This window comes from Natrix helvetica (assembly GCF_964273705.1).
Source record: "Natrix helvetica genome assembly, chromosome: 1".
NCBI classification, from domain to species: Eukaryota; Metazoa; Chordata; class Lepidosauria; order Squamata; family Natricidae; genus Natrix; species Natrix helvetica.
This window is the reverse complement of record NC_138548.1, coordinates 69,714,318-69,736,707: the sequence shown is the minus strand read 5'-3', so window position 1 is coordinate 69,736,707 and position 22,390 is coordinate 69,714,318. Positions and strand designations below refer to the sequence as shown.

The window sequence follows — 22,390 nt, the reverse complement described above, 5'->3', positions numbered from 1 at the left end:
ATGTTTTATGGATTTTCTTATAGATAAGGGATGGGATATGGAATGAAGAATTAGTTAATAACTAGTGGACTCTAAATGAGCCTTGTTGTCCAAATAGCAATTAATAATGTAGTCTTGGACCCTACTATAACCTTATGGGTTATTTTTTGAACTATGTTCCTCTTCTCCTACTTAAACTTAAGAGCTCTAGGCCTGCAATTCTCCATTGGTAGTTTTACCACAAAATAACAACTGCATGTTTAAATTGTATCAAAACTGTAACATATTTATGAATAATCAAAAATCTTTTAATTTAAACCAAAAGCAAACAACTTACACACACAAAAGAAATATTTGTTAAAGATAATTCTTTTAAAAAGGAACTTGCTTTGCACAGATCCTGAAACATACAGAAATATTTTACAGAAAAAAAATGTCTCTAGTATTTCAAGTTTATATTTTTACACAAATCTACACTTGAGTCAGATGGATAATCTATCATGTGAGGGCAAACCTTGAGGCAGTAGAAATAAATTTAACCCTCTTCAAACTCTCACCTATTTTTTTAAACAATCCTCGCAGTCCACAAATACAAAACATCTGTTTCACAAGACTGAACTCCAATATATTGTAATTACCACTCCATACAGCAATGCACATAATACCACTTAAGTGTCAAATGACCTTGTTCTTACACTGGTAAAATTCCCCATACAAAATTGCTGCATTGACATTAGAAAAGAATACTAAAAATGATCAGTATACATCCAGGATGAGCAAACATTTAAAAATCTGTTCCATGCTTTCCCCCGTCTAAAAAACATGGGAGGTAGAGGGTAAATATTCTCACCTGCAAAACAGACATTTTCAGGGGAATTAACAGGATTGCTTCCACACTTTATTCACCTTGCTACAGAATTCAAAACTGGTATAAAATACAACCCAACAGTTGCCTCAATCTGCAACCGCTGAGGAGTCCAGTGTATTTAGAGGGGTCCAGGATGAGTCCAGTGTACTTAAGAGCAAACTTGCTTCTTTATTTAGATAACCCCTGTGCTGCCTTCTGTTTCAGACACTGCTAGGGAAGGCACTATGTTTATATGCTTCAGAATTTCAAGAGTAAGGTTCCAGGGGAAGTGTCTGCCTTAAAGCGCTGCTCCCCAAAGATATTGTGTTAAGGTTGTGAAATGACAGACCATTCTAAACATTTGCAAAGCTGTAGGCTCAATATTATTCATTCTTGGAAAAAGAAAGAAAAGTGCTGGAGGAACGATTTGAAAATAAATAAGGGACAAGGTCATTTTATAGCAAGTTTAAGACAGACATGATGCCATTTAGTGTTAAGTGAATGAGAATGCCTGTCCTTTAGTCACTATGAAAGAAGAAAGATCAGACTTCATTCTTTCAGAAAGTTCCACTTCAGTCAGTATCTAATGCCTCTGGAGGTTGAAGGTACATATGACCCAAGTTGACAGAACCATCTTACGCATGTTTCTAGAAATAAGAATCCAGACACTTTACAATATTCATAATATAGTAAGAATTTGTAGGAATCCAGATTTTGATTGTCTTCAGCCACAAAATGAAAGGTAAACATTAAAAAGCAGCTAAAAGATGATGAAAATTTCTCTCACATTCACATCTTGGGAAAGAACCCTGTCCGATTTCAAGCAGTGTGCGCAGGGCAATGTCGCCCTTCCTCCTTTCCTAATCAAGAAAGAATTATTAGGAAAAAGGTTGCACTTAAATACTAGATTCAGGTTCAGAATCAGCAGGTAGAGGTGCGTTTCCTGTATCGCTCGATAAGGGGCACGAGGCATTCTGGAAGTCCAGTCTGAAGCAAAAAAGGGTGATCCAGGAGTTCTTGTGCTGTTGCTCGCTCTAAAGGATCTCGTGTTAACATTCGCTCCAAGAAATCCCTTAAAACTGGAGAAGTCTGTGGAAACAAAATTTGATACTTTTAAGACATTTCTTGTAGATAGTTTCAACAATACAAAGTACTTTTAAAATTTTAAATTAAAGTTGCAATTTCTCCTAGATGTAATCCAAAGTTCTTTTTTCAAAAACTTCCAAGGTTCAGAACAAACAACAAAGCATTGGACGGCAAAAATAAGACTGTAATTATAGTCCCTTTTGCCTTTTTTCCCTAAATTCAAAGGTTCTGTGCAATGGTAATTGTACTTTGAATCTACATGCTCCAAGTGACAGAATGTTGTACTTGGAACTGAGGAAACTGAGGCTGAAGTCTTACTTTGATTACTCTGTCATCACACACATACAGGTCTCTCTTTCAGATCTTACATTTTTACAGTGAGGCCTAGAAACATGAGAGGGTCTGCTTACATAACACAGTCATATAAATATTTTTCCCAAATAATTCAAATCCTGACTTGGTCACAAGATGTCATGAAAGATTTAGAAAAGCACTCTTTCCAAAATGACTTTATAAATAAAAATGCTACAGAAGTACTATGTTTCCGGAGAATACAAACTACCCCGAAAGTAAGTCCTAGCTTGATTTTTACATGTGCAACCAATATAAGCGCTACCCCCCCAAATAAGCCCTAATTAAGACCCCGCCCACTCTGGGGTGCCTGGGGTGGAGCGAGGTGAATGGGTAAATATTAAGCTAAGATGGGGATGGGGAGGTGGAACTGCCCTACTGCCAAGCCACGCAGACTCCAACACCTGCCGTGCTGGCCCACTTCTTCTGCAGCCGCTTGCCGCCACTTGCGTTGCCCCTGGCCTCTGTTTTGCCTTCAGAGGCCCTTCTGGAAAGTCCTCTGCAGCCAATAACAGAGCTCCGGATCAAGGCTGGGGGCAACACGCGTGTCAATCCGGAACCCATTTTTTCAGCTGAAGAGGTCTTTCCTTTCCTGAAGGCCTCTGATGGTGAAAGAGAGGCCTGGAGCAACACGCACAAGTGGCCACAGAAGAAGTGGACCTGCAGCGGGCTTCTGCTGGGCGGGGCTGTTGGTGTCGCCGCCGCAAAGTGAGCCAGTGGAACACTCCTCCCCAAATAAGGCCTGGTGCCTTTTTTTGGTGGCAACAAAAAATATAAGACTGGATCTTATTTGGGGGAAAATATAGTATTATGATATACAAATGAGATAAAGATACATGTTTTTCTCTTAGTCTTTGGCAAAGAATGATAAACACACCCAACTATTAGATAGTAAGACTAACCCATTAAACCCCACCAGTCATTTTTAAATAACATTGTGGGGATGTTTTATGGCAGAGCTCAAGGAACTTGGAAATTTCACTGATAATATTAGTCATTGCATACAAGACAGATTCCAGCAATGTCTGAAAGGATTTGTGTCTGATGTTACTATAGGAAAGGATAAAACAAAGAACGTTGGAGCTTTTCAAACAACTATATAGATCCCCCTATATATTAGTAGAGGGATTTATTTATATGACTATACCCTTTTAAAAAAGCAGTTTTAAAACAGAAATGGCATCAAATCTGATATGTCATATAAATTTTATTTCATATTTCCAAATAACTCAAATCCATGCCACAGTACATGTGTTAATCTTTAAGGTGACACAAATATATCATTTGAGACTAAAACGCGATATAAATATATAATTATTACTCTGAAGGACCTTTTAAAGTTCCAAAAGCATTATATCTTTCAATAAATGCAATAAATCATAGAAAGAATATTACACTCTTTCTTTGAGGCCCATCTATAATGCTTGCTTTCTGAAGGAAAGATCCTAGTGCTGCCACTAGAATAATTCTCTGGCTCTTCCATTTTCTCTTTTTAACAGAACTTTATATAAAGAACCAGGAAAATAGAAAACGTTAGAGATAAAACATGGAGAGGTTACAATGTTATATGGACTGTCTTTAAAATTGTGACATACCCTCTCAGAATTATAGTTCTAATTCTAAAATACAGAGATTCCATGGAGAATATACGTATTTAACAAGTTATAGATCTCTGTAGAATATAAGAAGTTCTTGTATTCTTCTTTGGTTATATTGTTTGCTTCTCTTTCCATTTCCTGTACATATCTCTTTTTACAGCATTTTAGAAAGCTCATGTAAAAAGAGTCATGTATAGGAAATGGAAGGAGCAGCATAAAACTAAAGAAGAATACAAGAATGAACTGAAGGAATTGTGTCAGGAGAGCTAAAGAAGAGAATCAGCTGAAAGGCTTGTGGGAAATTGTTAAAATAACAAAAGAGGCTGTAGGAATATTTCAGAACATTAAAATCCATATTTTACATCTGTCTTCCATATAAAGAAAAAAAAACTCCTTGCTAGCCATCATTTGCCACTGATGGAAAGACAAGTAGATAAGCAAAACTGATGACAGGACTGCTAACTATAATATCTGAAAGTCCTGGAGAAATGGAAATGTCCCAAAAGATTGAGGAGGGCAAATACTGTTCTTATCTTCAAAAAAAGAAAGAAGAGTAACTATGAATTTAGACTTGTCATTTTGGTGCCTCTATGAATAGTGTTGTAAAGTACGTTTTTAAACATCATATTTATGAGCACTTGGCTAGGAATGCAACACTTAATGAGAGTCAACATTTTTCACTAACAAATCATACCAGTTAAGTCTTATATTATATTTGACCGACTTTCTAACTTAATTAACAGGGGGGTAGACAAAGTAAAACAGTAAAGCATTCATCTATGGTTCTCATGATATCTTCATTAATAAAATGGCAAAATGAAGGCTAGCTGCTTGAAGGATTCATAATAGGTTGAATGACTGAGAATATTTATTCATGTTCCCACTTCAGCTTTGAGAACATTCTCAATTAGAATACCACAAGTACTCACTTGAATTTTGATTAATGACTTAGATGAAAGTCATGATGTTGCATGTACCCTTTAACTTAAGGTCTCTAGACAAAGGCTGAACAGCCATCTGTTCTCATATTCAAGCACATTCTGCACCATAGATCTGTAAAATCCAGGATTTGATTTACAATTTATTTTTACAGGTTTCTTTGTTAGGAAAAAAAGTATCTTGCATTCACCACTAGATGCCAGCAACAGTCTGCAGGAGTGATGGTTAAGCTAAATTCTGCCATCTCTAGCATTTGAACTAAGCATAGATCAGTGGCTGTCAACCTGTGGGTCGGGACCCTTTTGGGGGTCGAACGACCCTTTCACAGGGGTCGCCTAAGACCATCGGAAAACACATATTTTCGAAAAATACGGAAAACATAAAATAATTTTATGATTGGGGGTCACCACAACATGAGGAACTGTATTAAAGGGTTGCGGCATTAGGAAGGTTGAGACCCACTGCCTTAGATCTATGTGATTTTTCTCATAGGCAGAAGAGGGTTACCATATGTATCATCTCATTGTATCTGATGTACAGCTATATTTTAGCTCAGAGGAACTTTCCAGATGAGATAAAGCTGGAGAGAATTGCTAATACTTTGGAAAACAGTCGATTCAGGATCTTGACATTGGGCCCTATCAACAAGATGCAGTTTAGTGGTGAGAAAAAATAAGGCCCTGCATTTCAATAGGAAAAAACAGATGCCCAGGTACAGGATAGGAAGAACCTGGCTCAACAATAGCACCTATGAAGGAGATCTACCAGTAGGTGTCCGTGTGGACCACTGCTTAAGCTGCCAAAAAAAGCCAATGCAGTCCTAAATTGCATCAACAGAGGGATAATAACAAAATCACAGCAGGATTACAGTATCTAGTTCTGATCACCACTTTTTCTAAAAAGTGCAGAGAAGAACAACGATAAGGGATCTGGAGACTAAATTGTATGATGAATGGCTAAGGGAACTAAGTATGTTTAACCTAATGAAGAGAAAGTCCAGGAGAGATTGATAGCAGTCTTCCAATAACTTGAAGGGAAAGGGGGCTTATTCTCCATAGCATTTGAGGGCAGGAGAAGAAGCAATTTGGTAGAAATTTGTCAGAGGGAGATCCAACCAGGAAATAAGGAGGCATTTCCTGACAGTGAGAATGACTAATCAGTGGAGCAGCTTCCCTCTTGAGTTGTGGGTACTCCAATGGTGGATGCTATTAAGAAAAGATTGAACAACTATTTGTCCAGGATATATATGGTATAAGGATTCCTGCTATTTACAGAGAGTTGTTCTAAAAAACCTCCAAGGTCCCTTTCAGTCCTGTGATCCCATGATTAGCCTATGAGCTAGTCTACTGAAGGGAAGGACCAGGGGAGACATGATAGCAATGTTCCAATATTTGAGGGGCTGCCACAGAGAGGAGGGCGTCAAGCTATTTTCCAAGGCACCCAAAGGCCAGACAAGGAATAATGGATGGAAACTGGTCAAGGAGAGATTCAACCAAGAAATAAGGAGAAATTTTCTGACAGTGAGAACAATCAACCAATGGAACAGCTTGCCTTCAGAAGTTATGGGAGCTTCATCACTGGAGGCTTTCAAGAAGTGATTGGACTGCCATTTGTCAGAAACGGTGTAGGGTCTCCTGCTTGTGTCCGGGGGGTTGGACTAGATGACCTCCAAGGTGCCTTCCAAATCTGTTAATCGGTTTAATCTGATTGCCAGAGTTACTTCAAACATCTCTATCATTTAGAAAGCCTCTCTAAGCACAGAAATAGGAAGACTGTATTATATGCTAGCTTATGCGCTAACTACATGAATATTTGCTTCATTGCAAGAACGTACAATTTAAAGGGTGTGGATTTATGGTCAAGCTCGGTTTCTCCAAAAATGCACATTTGTACAACAGCAATAGGTAAGAACAGCAAGAGGAATCCCCTGCAAACATTGTTCATGCTATTTCTAAATATTTTTGTGTATAATATTTAGAAGCGTATTCAGCTGCTACAACATACAAAATTGGACACTTTTATAAACATATTCACCTTATGAGAGTTTTTCAATTTGGGAGGAGGGCTGTCACGGAGCCGTTTCATTGCTTGGACTGGAGAATCACTGAAATAGGGAGGTTCTCCATCAATCATTTCAATTACCATGATTCCCAAAGACCAGATGTCCACCTGCCAAAACAGAGGATTGCATGTGGGGATGATGTGCAGAAAGATATTCTACTTTCTTCAGAGTTATTAGACTTTCCCAGCTGAGATATCAAAGAACCCGAAAGATTATTAATTAACCTATTTTCTAGCATTGCATCAAGAAGGCATTTTAAATCTTGCTTTCACTGACGTGCCATTGCTTTTGTTACTTATTTTTACATTCACTGTAAAAATTCATGAATGTAACATTTTTATTATAACAGTCTTATAGTGATGCCAACTCTGTACCAATGTACAGCTGTACGTTGCTGAAATAAATGAGAAAGCCACATCAGCCAACTCCTTGCATTCTGTCTGAACATGGTTTACAGCACACTGAATTATATGGATCAGAAATAATAATACAGAGGGCAAGAGGAGACATCGAGTCATACTTTGTCATAATCTTAAAGGGTAGGTGCTAAAAGGGAATTGGTAAAAAATATTTCAAACTTCCATCCCTTTCAGGTTCTGGATCTACAATTACCCCAGTGGTATACGGAGACCTTGAAATAACTTCTGGAGCCATCCAATATGGTGTTCCTACTAAGGATTTCCGTTTTGGTACATCCTTGCTGATTTGTGCACAAAAGCCAAAATCAGAAAGTTTCACCTACACAAAAGAAAGCAAGGTAACATTAGATATCCTACACTAAAAAATAGGGGGAGGAAATGGGTAATTAAAGAGAGTGTAGGAGAAGACAGACAAAAGCTGTAATATAGAGATAAGCAGCCAGATCTATCCAATCCAATATTGCATATTTTGAACTGCAATGTTTTTGCAAACTGTCCAGCAAAAGTTTTCTCTCTTAAATGTAACAGGCTTCTTTTCTCAAAGTAAATATATTGATTCATTTAAATATCACTTCAGCCACATATATAATCACAAACCTAGGCCCAGAGTTAGAACAAAACACAAAAGAACAATTAAAATAGATAAAAATAAAGATAATATAAACTAACTTATCAAGAGAGCCCACCCCACTATTCTCTGAAAGCTCTCCAGAAAACTTATAGTTATATGACCTGGTTTCTAGGAAGAAGATATTCCTTAGAGAAGTGGCAATCACCACTTCTTCTGGATCCCTGCCCCCTATACCTCCCCAAGTGATGGCCCACTGTTAGCATGAGAAGCATATTATGTAGGTTAATTTCATTTATCAAAAAAGATGAGACAAAAAATGCAGAAGGGGGCAATGCCTGAGAATTCCAACTGAATTCTCTGAATTGGCAGAACTGGCAGCTTATTTATCTTTTAAAACTAATTCACACAATTGCTAACTGAGTATATGACCCCTTGCCTAATTTGCTTAATTTAAAAGTATAGATGCCGGAGACTGAAGCTTGGACTTCCTACATACAAAAGCACACTTTGCTCCTGAGTTATGGCAAAGAGAAGCCAGGGAAAAAATGCAGGAAAAGATGAAAGAAACAAATTAAGAATTACCCTTCCATCAAGAGTCAAGAGAATGGAGTCACTCTTAATGTCTCTGTGAATCACACCTTGGGAATGCAGGTAGGCAAGTGCCTGCAAGACTGACTCACATACTGTAGCAATTTGCTCTTCATTCAGTCTGAAATACAACAGCCAAAATTGTACGTGGGAGTAACTTAATTTCATACAGCAACAATTAATTAAATGTTCACTTATAACATGCATGATATTTATGACACTTCCTGCTCCATTAAGAGTAAGAATTATGAACAGCCATTCTTAAAAAAGTAGATAAAGTCAAAAAGTTCGGAACGAGTGATTTGGAATTCCAAAATCACATTTTACACAAATACAAGACACTACTCTGGTGACAAAACAAAATTTATCATTCTCTTTCCCTGCTGTAGTGGAAAATTGCTAAATTAATTTCATTGCCAAATTTGAATCTGTCAAAATAGTTCTCAGATCACCCCTCCAGGAGCTAATTCTTTCTCATGACTAGGCATTATTGGTATTCTTATTCTCCAAGAATTAAATTGATAGGAATCATCAGTATGTCAACAAATGTGATACTTTAAGTGCTATTTGAAGAAGTGCTCCCTTTCTTTTGTCTACTCAGCATCTCCTATCACAGAGCATTCCTTATGATAAGAGCAGACTGAAATTACATTCTTTGGCTGTTCTATAATATGGTGCAGCAAATTGTGCAAAGCCAAGCCTGGAGCTATGTGCAATTTATAAGCCACAGGTTTCTGTATGGAATTTCAATGGTCTTTGACAAAGAGGTTTTCTAAATAACCCATCCCAAGATGTGTGCATTGAATCAGAAGAGAGCAATTCATATATTCCTGCTTTATCCTACCTGATCTGAGAGAGAATGTCTGTGAGAGCTCCTCCTTGGAGAAATTCCATCAACACCCAAAGCTCATCACCTACAAGATAGCTTTTATACATCTCCACCACGTTGTCATGCTGGTAGTCCCTCATTATCACGACCTGGGAAAGATGACAAAAGACAAAAGACTGATAATTCACCCTATCCTTTCTGCTAATGTGATATATCTCCAATTAAAAGATTCTCTTTTAGCCTTTGCAGGTTGGTGACTTTCATTGGATGGTTAAGGGTCACAATCCATGATTTCAACATGCACTTCTTCACATCAGCATCCTTCTATAATTCAAGGACTGACAAGACATATTACTGGAACAAAAAATTATTCCTTGTTGCAATCTTTTTCTTTTCCTGGAAATTCTGATCAGTTTGGACCTGAAGGGCAACACTCAAGGTTGGAACAGAGACCATTATGTCTTTGACTAAATCATGATGATTTTCAGGCACTTCCACACTACAATACCACCATTTTCATTCCTGAAACTCTCAGGAGATTCTTCTGCTTCTGCTTCTGCCAATTCAAAATGCTGAGAACAGGGAATGAAATTCACTGTTCTGCCCAGGTTCCTACAAAATTTACTAAAATAAAAGTAAAACAGAAAACAAAATCCAACCCCATAGTTCTTCCAGAGGAAAACTGACAAAATGTTTGTCAATTTCACACTTGCTTTTACTGTCTAGGTCAAGGATGGCAAACCTAAGGCACGCGTGCCACAGGTGGCACGCGGAGCCATTTGTCAGGGCACGCGAGGCGTTGCCCTGACAGCTGGCCAGCATGCATACAAGTGCTGGCCAGCTGAGTTCAGCTTTTTTAAAAGCCATTTTTCGTCCTCCCCAGGCTCCAGAGGCTTTATAGGAGCCTGGGGAGGGTGAAAAGAGCCTCCCCCACCCCGATCCCGGAAGTCCGGTTTGCTCGTAGGGTTATTTTTAGTCCTCTGGAGGCTTCAGGGAAGCCTTCTGAAGATCCCTGAAGCCTCCGGAAGCTCTCCGGGGAGGCGGGGGAGGCTCTTTTCGCCCTTCCCAGGCTCCTATAAAGCCTCTGGAGCCAGGGGAGCACGAAAAAAGCATGCAAAAAATAGGGAGCGCCTCTCATACATGCATGCGCACTGGGGCGGTCGCGCGTTGCATTATGGGTGCGGCACACCCGCACATGACCCTCCTGCGCTTCCCCCCCCCCTTATGGCACGCGAGCCAAAAAAGGATCGCCATCGCTGGTCTAGGTTCTGGAGGCTAGATTGCCAGCATTTTCCTGAAGTTCAGGAATTTGGAGAGAGACAGGGGAGAAAGAGGTCTTTCAAATAAGGTAGTAGAAGTACATCATTTTTAAAAAGTAAAACACTTCCCTCCAGCTTTGCAATAATTTCAACTACATAACAGTTGATCTGGAAATAAATCAACTCAGTGTTCCAGCACTTCTAACAGGGTGGGAAAGCAGAAGTTCAAAACTGTTTTTAAACTGACACAGAATCCTTGATGAAAGTGCAGTATACGGAGTTATTAAATGATATCAATATATGGCACCAAAAACAATCTCTAAAAGCCAAATTAATAATGTTTCTTTTGCCTCTTTTGTAGATGCAGTACTACATCTCACTGACATTACTCACTATCTACCTTTGGGCAAAGAAGTTAATATTTAATATCTATTAATTTAGTCACCTCATTAAAAAGGAGTTCTCGCCGCTGCTGCTTTTGTAAATCCATCATCTTCACTGCTACCTGCCTTCCAGAATGCTTCTCACGAGCAATACAGACAATACCCGTAGATCCTTCACCAATCTTGATGTAGCTTTCTAGCATTGTCCTAGGATCTCCTTGGTCCACCACCATCCTCAAGGCAGCTTTGAACTGCTCATGAGTTACCACCGCTGGATCCTCACTGGTTGGCTGTGCTTTAGCATCCAGAGGAAGATGAAGGTTGCTGGAACAAACCTGGAGCTGGAGCTGGGTGTGTCTGTTCCGTGGGGACCCTGCTGGCGATGGCCTACCTTGAGGCAAGCCAATTCTATGTTCAATGGTTGGGGATTTGTGAGGGGAACCACCAGCTTCTGAAATCCTAGCATAATCAGGCACAGGCTGGTCAGAGGGAAGAGACTGGGATTTGGCTGCAGGACTGAGCGGTGAACTCCAGTGCTGAGGTGCCCTGAAGAAGGGGTTCGGCTTGTAAAGAATAGAAGAAAATGTATCATTAGCAGAACCGTCAATTCAGATAAAGACATTAAATGTATTTGAATCAATACATTGCTGATGCAGTCTACATAAACGGAATTATTGAAACAATTGTTTTGAATGGAGATTAAAGTATTCTTTGCATTTTGAAATAGTGTATATAGAGATTGCAGAGGATGCCATCTTGGGGGGGGGGGGGGAAATTGCCCAATACAAACACACACACTGTAATGAGTCACTTCAATATCTAAGTCCAAATTAAAGCATACTGGATACATGATTATCTAGTCTTCACTTGAAAACGTTCAGCAGAGGGAAGTCACAATCTCTCAGAATAACTGATTCCATTCTTCAACTACTATTTCTGTTAGGAAATTTCTTCTAACATTCAACAAAAATTTGCCTGTATTCCCTGTCCTGCACTCTCAAAAGATGGAGAGTTTCTTGAGCAATTTCTATTCTTCTATTTGAAGGACACCCTTATATGCCACCACAATTTCCTTGGCTTAAGTATGTATGCATATGTATGATAGGTATTGTACAATCATCACCTTGTGCAATTTCATATTTATGGATAGAGCAGGGATGAGAAACAAAATTCTTATTATTTTTAAAGTCACATGAAGTGAGGTAAAGAACCTGTCACATGCAGTCAACCAGCAAAGTGCTTATTATCTTTAGTTGAGTTTCAAAGAGGTAAGTATCTTGTGTGGCATCCCAATCCCTCTCCCAACTGTTTTAATGGCACTTGAAGTTCAGTAGAGAAAAGAGTTTATACTATTGTATATTCTCTAAAAGAAATGTCACCTGAATAAGCCACTTTTCTTTCTTGTTAGAACACCTTTAATACATCACAAGACCGATCGTTTAACTTGGCCATTGCCTAGGTGTTATATATATATCACAAAGTTACACAATTAGATTTCATTCCACAGAACATTTTACATATCTATTATCTACATAACAAATATTCAATCATGTATTATTCACAAAAATAACAAAAATATATTTGTAACAATGGCAGTCTAATAAAAATATGCGATAAACTCTTCTATACTGCCATGATTATATATGCACAACTTTTAAATAAGCAAATTTAGAATATGTTAAAATATGATAATGTTTAGCAACATTATTATAGATAAAGGGGATCTGCTAAAGATAATTGTGTGAAATAATGTTATTTAAAATTAATTATCCATTCTTTTTATTCTTACTCTCTCTTAACAATCTCCACCAGTTCAATCAGGCAACCATTTAAAATGTGCTTTTAATATGTCCCCAGCAGGTTTGGCCCTCAATTTGCAGCTTATTTCTTTTATGTTTCTTTATCCCTTTAGGCTTTTTTTATACTTCAAGGTCTGCTAAAGTACCCTTTTTGTGCATGGATGATGCCAGCTGAGCAGCTATAAGGGTTGGAATGAAACTTTTATCAGATCAATGTAAAGGTGATCTGCAGCAGAAGGAAGTAGTGTTATGTTCTTCCAGAAGACTCAATCAGTAGGTTCTATTCTGAACACCCAATTACTCAGCTACTACCTATATTCCATATTATTATTGTTGAAGGGACTTTCTCTTCATCTACTTTTATTCCCTGCTGTTCCCCCACTCTGTAAAATAGAATATAAATATTTTGGTCCATTTATTTTATAGAATGTATACAGGTAGTCCTTGACTCAAGACCATAATTGAGCCCAAAATTTCTGTTTCTAAGCAAGGCATTTGTTAAATGAGTTGTGCCTTACTTTATGACCTCTTTTGTAACAGTTGTTAAGCAGATCACTATTGTAATGTGAATCATGTAGTTGTTTAGTGAATCCGGCTTTCCCCATTGACTTTGCTGGGATGGTAACAAATGGTGATGACATGACCCTGGGACAGTGGCAGGTGCCAATCTCCCGGATTGTGAACATGTGACCATGGGGATGCTGCAACAGTTGTAAAAAATGGTTATAAGTCACTTTTTTCAGGGCTATTGTAACTCTGAACAATCACTAAACAAAGGGTTATAAGTCAAGGATTACCTGTACAACTACCTCATCAAAAAGTAATAAAATAATATCATAGCAAAGCCAATCCTCCTAAAACAATACCCAACTGAACCAGACATATCAGACTCTGCTAATAACCTGAGGATAAAGGCAGGTATTCAGGACTTTCTGGAAGGCTAGGAGAGTTGGGGCCACCCAAATCTCAGGGAAGAGTCTGTTCCATAGGATAGGTGCCATGACATAGGAGGCATACTTCCTAGGTCCCACTTGATGGCGCTGTTTCAAAGGAGGACTCAGACCGTGCCTACTTTGACAAATCTTGTGGAATGAGCAAATGTATAATTGGGAATTAGTGGTCCTGAAAAGAACTTGGACCCATCATATATAGAGCTTTATAGCTGACCACTACCACCTTAAATTGCACTCACAAACCTGTGGGGAGCCAGTGGAGCTTTCAATGCCCATGACTTACATGGGCATACCACTGCATTTTGGACTAACTGCTGCTTCCAAATACTGTCCAAGGACAGCCAGATGTAAAGCACTTTGAAGTAACTTAGGTATGAGTGACTGAAAATTAATCCTCCTGTTCCAGGAAGATTATAGTATAGCCTTTATTGTCAATGTACAAAATAAAATTGGTTTACGAAGAGGCATAATTAGTGGAAAAGATGAAGTTGTGCACAGGCACACCTGACCACAACTGTTGTGCACAGGTGCACCTGACCACAACTACTCCCTGCTCATCTACTAGGAGCCAGAATCTAGAGGGACTTGTGTGCCAACTCTTTGGATGGGGGTGTGCTACTCTATCCAGAATCACTGAACTGGAGTGCCCAAAAGCCCAAATAGATGTATTAAGTCTTCTTATGGTTGAGTAAAAGCCAATTCCTTCCCATTCAGACTTCCACAGCTTCCAAAACCCAGGGAAGGACTTGGGAATTAATACTTGGGTGGTCTAAAGCAGAAATGTACAACTGATGGTACTTAGCCTTGTGTTGTTGAATGACCTCACCTAACAATTTCATGTAAATGTTAAATAAGAATGGGAAGAGCTGTGGAGGGATCTAGAGCTCAGCTTCTCCCAATATCAACTGGATCCAGCCCTGGAGGAAGTTGTCTCCCACTCTGAATCTTCTGAGCCAGTCCAGAAGGATATTGTGATATTCCAAAGTGAAAACATTTATTACAGCTATATTAATATATTAAAGATACCTGTCAGGCCTGTAGTTATGTTCTTTTTAGGATCTTTGGCCTGCCACACTTTTTAATAATTTCCTATGCTGTTTCATTAGTGTAGTAGTTGGGGGGGGGGGAATAGAAAGGAGTAGGATTGTGGAATGTATGTCGTCATTCTTTTATAGAAGCCAAGGTCATCTTTTGTCTCCGCACCTCGACACCTGACCGGAAGCAGAGGGGTGTAGATGCCAGCGTGGAAGATGATGATTGGAACATGTGATGGATTTGTGGGGGTGGGGATAGATCATGAACTTTCAACTGGGTGGAATTCCAAGAAGAAAATCAGTGTTGGAATTCCATAGACGTGCTAACTTGCCTGTATGAATAAATGGGAACTTTAAGGATGATTCTGCCTTGGACAATGATTTATTTCATACATGGTATTTAGAACGCTAACAATACCATTCACACACAGAATTAAGCAAGATGAATTCAAAATGCTTTATTAGAAATCTAACTTTTGCTGGAATAAAAGATTGATGTGAGAAAAAATATAATTACCTGGATAGGTTCATTTGTCATTATAGCAGTGCTATCCTGGGAAAATACTCAGTGCAAGTCATTTTATAGAATCGGTGTCGGCATTATGTTGGTACAGGCTTAATTCAAAAGGAATCTGATTTCTTTTTTGAAGAATTTAGAATAGGTATGTCCAACCCATGGCCTATGGACCACACGCAGCACTGTACAGCTAGTAATGTAGCCCCAGAAGACCATATAAAAATATTGAAAAATAAAGGAAGTTTATTATTTATATATTTTATTATATATTTTATATGCAGCTCAAGACAATTCCTCTTCACTCAATGCGGCTTAGGCAAGCCAAAAGCTTGGCCTGATTTAGAAAATATCTAGTTATGCACATTGGAATATAAATGCATGGCCAATATAAAAACTGACAGAATTGTAGAAATGTTTTTAGAAAAAGAGTTTTTAAATGAATTTATGGTATCTAAAGGTTAACCTATTGCCATGGAATTGGTACTGAGATTTATTATTAGCCACTGGTAATCATTGCTACTTTATTATACAAATCTTTATCAGATTTTTCTCCTCAAAGAATGTAATGAGTGGGAATTACTTGTTTGTATCATCACAATGTCAAGTTTACAAGGTATTTGATGATCTATTTGAAGATCACCCAATTAATTTAATGTCTATGGTGGGTGGAAAAAGGATTCAACAAGACCTACTATAGTAGTGGATTCTTATATTGTCAGAGAAGTGGACTAAATTATCTTAAAGAACCTTTCCACCTGTACAGAGTACAGAAGACAACCTTGAATATGCAAGAACTGTCACCTAGGCAAAAGAGCTGACACATTTTTTGAATCCAGAAGAAGATGACATTTGGAAACAGTTCAGATAGATGCCTCCCTAATTCACTGAACTATAAGAAGGAGGTACAGCATAATCAGACTTGCAAGATTTTGTTATTATAGCCAATATCAGTGTTAGATATTAGCAACTGTCATAGTGGTTTCCACCAAGGTCCTCTGTTCCAGCAGGAACAGAGATTCAATTTCATTGGTTGAAGTTCTCGTTGGCTAAGCCTGAGTGTGCCTTTCCATTACCTGATCTAACACTGGCGACGAAGGTGGGATTGGAAGGCAACTAGGCGAACCAAAAAGAGTGTAGCAATCCAGCAAGTAAGTCCAGCCCGGAGCTCAGAGCGGCTTCGAGCAGCCATTTTTGAGCAGCAAACTCAAAACATCCTCAGAACACAAAATGGCCATGCACGCCCCACCGACTCCATACGACCCAATCACCGAGCACTGGGAATCATATATGATGAGGTTCGAATGCTTCCTCGAAGCTAACAACCTCATGGGCCTTTCTGAAGGCCGCAAGAAGAACATGTTCCTGGGTTACTGTGGACGGAAAGTGTTTGAAACAGCCAAAGACCTAGCTGAGCCAACGCCGCTCCAATCAGTCACTTGGTCAGTGCTCCAACAGACGCTGAGGACACACTATGCTCCCAAGCCGTCTAAGCACGTCCGCCAGCACAAATTTAATATTCGCAATCAGAAGGAAGGCAAATCGATCGAGTACATTGCAGCGCTAAGAAAGGCCGCAACGTACTGCGAGTTCAGAGACCTAGACGAACTCATACTTGACCGCATTGATTTACAGAGGAGAATACTTGCCAAATCTGATCTCACTCTACAAGTCACCTTGGACGAAGCCAGGACATCCAAATCTGCCGTTAAATCTACAGAAACCCTACAGCGCCAAAGCACTCCACAAGACCCACGGAAGAGTGCATGCGTACATCACAAGACTACAGAGGCCGAGCGCCCAGAAAGTGAAGATGACAGCTGCCGCATGTGCAGTAGCCACTCCAAGCCGGTACGCTAATTCAAACCGCATTTTCCGCTTTGTGCAAGCTGCGGAGGAGACCATGCCAGATCGTTTTGCTGTTTCCGTGACGCCATATGCCAGTGTTGTGAGCGAAAGGGGCACATCGCCAAGGTTTGCAGAAGTGAGCACCCCAGAAGTTGACGTAACCGCCAGCAGAGGCCCAACCAAGGGGCATGGCATCCACCACCACGGCGCTCAGAAGGCGACATCAGAGTCACCCACCACACCTCAATCAGCAAGTCTGCACAAGGCGGCCAAAAAAGCTGAAGGTCACAGTCCTCATCGAGGGCTCTCCATGTGAGATGGAGATCGACATGGGGTCATCACAGACCATCATGCCGTGGTCTACATTCAAGCAGGCTATCCCTAGCCTGAAGAAGCAGCATCTATGCTCCCCTGACAGCCGCCTTCATGATTACCATGGGAACCAAGTCCCCATCATGGGCCAGGGCACCTTCCATGTGCAATTCAAAAACTTCTGCAGCCAGCTCCCAGTGACGGTGGTCAGCGGTGACCTCAGAGCCTCCTAGGGCTTGACTGGTTTGAAGCCCTGGGCCTAGAAGTGACTGGTATCAACGCCCTGAAAGATGAGAGTGCCGAAGAATTCTTTAAGGACGTCTTCGGCACCGGTCTAGGTATGTATGTGGGGCCCCCAATCTCTTTTAATTTGGACCCCAACATAGCCCCCGTCAGGCTAAAACCCAGGAGAATACCTTTCGCTCTCCGGCCTAAAATTGATCTAGAAATTGACAAGCTCATAGGCCAGGGAATCCTAGAGCCAGTTGATCACGCATGCTGGGAGACCCCTATATTGACACCTGTCAAATCTGACAGATTTGTCCACATCTGCGCAGACTACAAGTCCACAATCAATAAAGTGTTACAACAAAGTGCGTACACTGCACCCATTGTACAGCATTTATTACATTCCTTAGGCCCCGGCAAAGTATTTGCTAAATTAGACATGGCACAAGCATACCAACAATTGCTGTAGATGGTGCTACAGAAGAGGCCCACACCATTGTGACGCACAGGGGTGCATTCAAATGTAACCACCTGCAATTTGGAGTTAGTACCATCCCTGGACTGTTCCAAAGCATCATGGAACGGCTTTTGCAGGGGATTCCAGGAGTCGTCTCCTATTTTGATGACATCTTGGTATCGGCTGCAAATGAGGCACAACTTTTCAAATGTTTAAGAACTGTTTTGACCAGAATTAGAGACAAAGGCCTCTGTCTCAAAAAATGCCCAATGGAACCGAGGCACCCTTAGCCTACTACTCAAGGACCTTATCCACTGCCAAGAGGAACTCCAGCCAGCTGGACAGTGAGGCTTTGGCTGCAGTGGCCGGTGTAAAAAGGTTCCATGAGTACCTCTACAGCCGTGATTTTGAACTCATCACAGACCACAAACCGCTATTGGGCTTGCTGACTGGGGACCGGCCTACTCCTGTGTCATTGTTGCCACGAATGACCAGATGGACTATTTTCCTCAGGGTCTACACCTACCCCCTCGTCCATCGACCAACCCTGGGGCATGCTGTCGCTTTGAGTCGCTGCCCGCTGCCAGAACTACTTGTGGACCCTACCCCTGAGACGCCAGTCCTTCTCATTGACTGCTTAGAGACTGGTCCTGTCTCATCTAGTGACGTTGCCCACCACTCTGCAAGAGACTCCATGATCAAACAAGTTTTGAACTGGGTGTGGAGGGAGTGCCCCAAGGGGCCTGTTGGGTCTGATTTCAAAATGTATTATTGTAAAAGAGATGAATTTGTTATTAATGGCTCTTTGCTGTGGGGGGACCAAGTCGTTGTTCCACCCAAACTGCGAGTTGCAGTACTAGAGGTTTTACACGTAGGGCATCTTGGAATTGTCAGGATGAAGTCTTTGGCTAGGAGTTACGTATGGTGGCCTAACATGGGCAGAGAGATCGAAGAATGGGTGGCTACCTGCACACTGTGCCAGGAGTCCAGACTAGCTCCCCCAGAGGTGCCGCTAAGGAGTGGGAGCGACCTCAAGCACCATGGTCTAGGGTGCACATAGATTTCACTGGCCCAGTTCATGACCAGACATTTTTAGTAGTTGTGGATGCCTACTCAAAATGACTAGAGGTAGTCCTCATGACCTCTACTATGGCAGAAGCGGTCATCAAGGTACTACGGAGACTTTTCTCCACACACAGCCTGCCCAATGTCCAGGTCTCTGACAACGGGCCCCAATTCACGGCCATGCAATTCGAGACCTACTTAGCAGCACAGGAAATCAGGCATGCCCTGATCGCGCCATTCCATTCGGCCTCCAATGGTCAGGTGGAGAGAATAGTGAGATCTGCAAAAGAGGCCCTATCCATGATGGGCCCGGGAGATTGGCAAACACAGGTTGATCATTATCTCTTAATTCAACACATCACGCCAAGCACTACTACAGGGAGAAGCCCCTCAAAGCTTCTCATGGGTCGCCGGCTAAGGTCCCACTTAGACCGGCTACACCCAAACTATTCTGCCGCTTCATCCCCAGACTCAACAAGCAAAATTCAGAATTTTAGTGTAGGGGATTCAGTTTACACCCACAACTACACCAGGGGAAGTCTGTGGATTCCTGCCACAATGATAGGCATCACGGGGCCTCGCTCTTATCTCGTAGAACTCGAGGACGGTCGGAATTGGAGAAGGCACATTGACCAACTCTGTGGCCACCTCTCCAACTCCACTCTTAAGCAGTCAGAGGTAACTCCTGCATAAGTTAGCCAAAGCCCTACCCAAAAGGAGCATGAAGTCACTCCTTCCACAGCCAACTCAAACCCAAAGACACCGGGATACTTATCTACTTCTGTTGCAGGCCCGCAGCAAGCTCTGAGCGAACCGGCTCTAGAAGCTCCAGCCGCAGCCTGTGAAAGATTCCACCAAGCGAAGCTGCAGAGCCAACAGGTCCGTCTGACCTCTCCGAAGAACACCCTCCGACTGAACTGCACAGGTCTGGCAGAGCTACCAAAAAGCCCGCCTACCTGCGTGACTACGTTACCAGTCAGATAATTCCATCTGAGGGGAGGGGTGTTAGATATTGCAACTGTTATAGTGGTTTCCACCAAGGTCCTCTGTTCCGGCGGGAACAGAGATTAATCTCATTGGTTGAAGGGTCTGACAGCTCCCTATAAAAGGGCTGCTGTCAGACTGAAACTTCGCTGGATCGTACATACTTGTTCTGTTACAATAAAGAGCTGCTGTTGCCTGAGTGTACCTTTCCATTACCCGATCTAACAATCAGTAAAAGTAGTTTTAGCTTTCCTGTTGAGTTGATTTCCTGGTTTTGTCTAATAAGATTGATATCAATCTTAATATGTTATGGTATCTCCGAGCTAGGTTAAAAGTTCTCATCACAATTCAATACTAATTTTCCTGGAATAGTTAGCCTTACCTATGGCACAGCCATGCAATTCTGACAATAATTCTTACATATCTATGTCAGAAAACAGATCTTAGTGACCAGTGATGGAACCAATAGATGATGGTTTAAGAAGGCCAGGTCAATTTTTCTACAATTCTGTATTAATTAGATGGAAAACAATGATATGAATTTAAATATATAGGGTGATAGAAGAGATTCTCCTTATTTGGGCCTAGTAATATTTACACTGCAAGCAAATATAGTTTATTATCTTGCATAGCACCCTTTATATACATTTTTTGTTTCGACTCCTGTGGGTATACATACAGTATATTAAAGTATATATTGCAATCATTGTACATTATGAGTGAATGCAGAAAGAGAGACCTGTCAGCACGCAAAATTACCAGTACTGCTTGATGAAATGTACTTCCCTCATTTCTCCCTACAATACCTTTTCAGTCCAGCTGAGACATGTTCCTGATAGCAAGGACTGTTCAAATCACCAGCTTTGTTTTATATATTCTAGGGCACCTGAAAAGGTTCCACAGGTACTTAGCTCAGAGTCCACTTTTGTAACTTTTACACTATAAATTCAGCACATTGTTCATGTGCCATTTTAAAAAACATAGCAACATAAACATACCCTTATTTTCATTTATTTCTATATCATTTAACCTAAACTAGCTAGTCTATCTTTTCATTTTAAAGGTGTTTATAGCAGAACATGAGATTGCAATGATATGGAAAAGTAGGTCTAGATCACAAATGAAAGCTGACTCTATCAAAGTGACAGATGCAAAATGACTTGTCAGCAGAGACCAGATTTAAAAAATCACACTGGTAGGCATTCTAGGTTCAATAGATGATCTGTGGCCTCTCTTGCTCACAGTTCATAAGGTTGCTTTCCCACCACATCATTCTTTTATTTATGAATATGTTCTGAGTCAGCAGGGCTCTGTACATATTCTCTTCAGTTTCTTTCTCACAGATGGACCAAGGCCAAATTTGGTAAGCCATTAGCAGCTACTAACTGACACTAGAAAACAGTTTTATGATCTCTTCCAAAAATTCTGGGATCCTCACTGCAATAATCACTTTTGAAAAGTAAAATTCAGAACAGGTTTGGGATATGGAAGGGTAAAAGCTGGATAAAACTGTTATAAAAACATGTTTTTGCAGGTACTGTATCTTCTCAACCTCATATTTGTACTGTTTTGAAGAACCAATACTAGAAATTTTGAAATCATATATCCTACCTTTCTTTCCAAGAGACTAGGACAGTACAGGTATATATTATCTTTTTAATTTGTTTTTACTGTTACTCTTACAAAATCATGGTGGTTATTGGGCTTAAAAAGAATGGCTAGGCTTCATGGCAGGGCAGTAAGTTGACTTCACATCTTTCTGTTTTAGTCTCCATCAAGACTCCATCCAACTTTAGCATAGTTATCAGACCATAATGCTGCTTACATTTTCATTTTATTCTGAAACATTATTCCAACCTCAATGCTTATTTAAGAAAGCTGTTACAATGGTCAAATGCCACTATGGACAAAACTTACATTTGATTCAAAAATAATTGGGGTTGTACAAAGTACTGCTATATTAATCTGGTACAGACAACTACTTTGGGATACAATTGCATTACAGGTAGCCCTCAACTTACAATCAGTTGCTTAGGGACCATTTGAAATTTTGATAGATTTACCTGGGTAAACTCATGGTACGTGTGACCCAGATTTGAAGTTCCAAAATTTCGGCCTCCTCTTGTAGTCACGTGCCTGCACTTTGCCCACTGGGCAATTGGTCCACCTTTACAGCTATTGATAGTGTATTTTATGACAGTTTTATGGAAATTGGTTTGCTTAACTACTGCAGATTCATTTAATGATCATGGTGATTTTTTTTAAATGACCACCACAAAAAAGAT

General features: G+C 40.4%; 1 protein-coding gene across 7 annotated transcripts in view; it reads right to left on the bottom strand.

The window, feature by feature from the left end:
* Positions 1-265: 265 nt before the first annotated feature.
* LOC309385018 (serine/threonine-protein kinase PAK 6-like) overlaps positions 266-22,390 on the bottom strand; it is a 45,860-nt gene continuing 23,735 nt past the window's right edge. For all 7 annotated transcript variants that reach the window (XM_081939057.1, XM_081939056.1, XM_081939055.1 and 4 more), the window contains 6 exons: positions 10,974-11,474; positions 9,285-9,418; positions 8,435-8,561; positions 7,475-7,600; positions 6,835-6,969; positions 266-1,915 (listed from right to left, as the gene is read on the bottom strand). In XM_081939057.1, the coding sequence (XP_081795183.1) occupies positions 1,748-1,915; positions 6,835-6,969; positions 7,475-7,600; positions 8,435-8,561; positions 9,285-9,418; positions 10,974-11,474 (1,191 nt within the window). In that variant the 3' untranslated portion in view covers positions 266-1,747. The remainder of the gene's footprint in view (positions 1,916-6,834; positions 6,970-7,474; positions 7,601-8,434; positions 8,562-9,284; positions 9,419-10,973; positions 11,475-22,390) is intronic.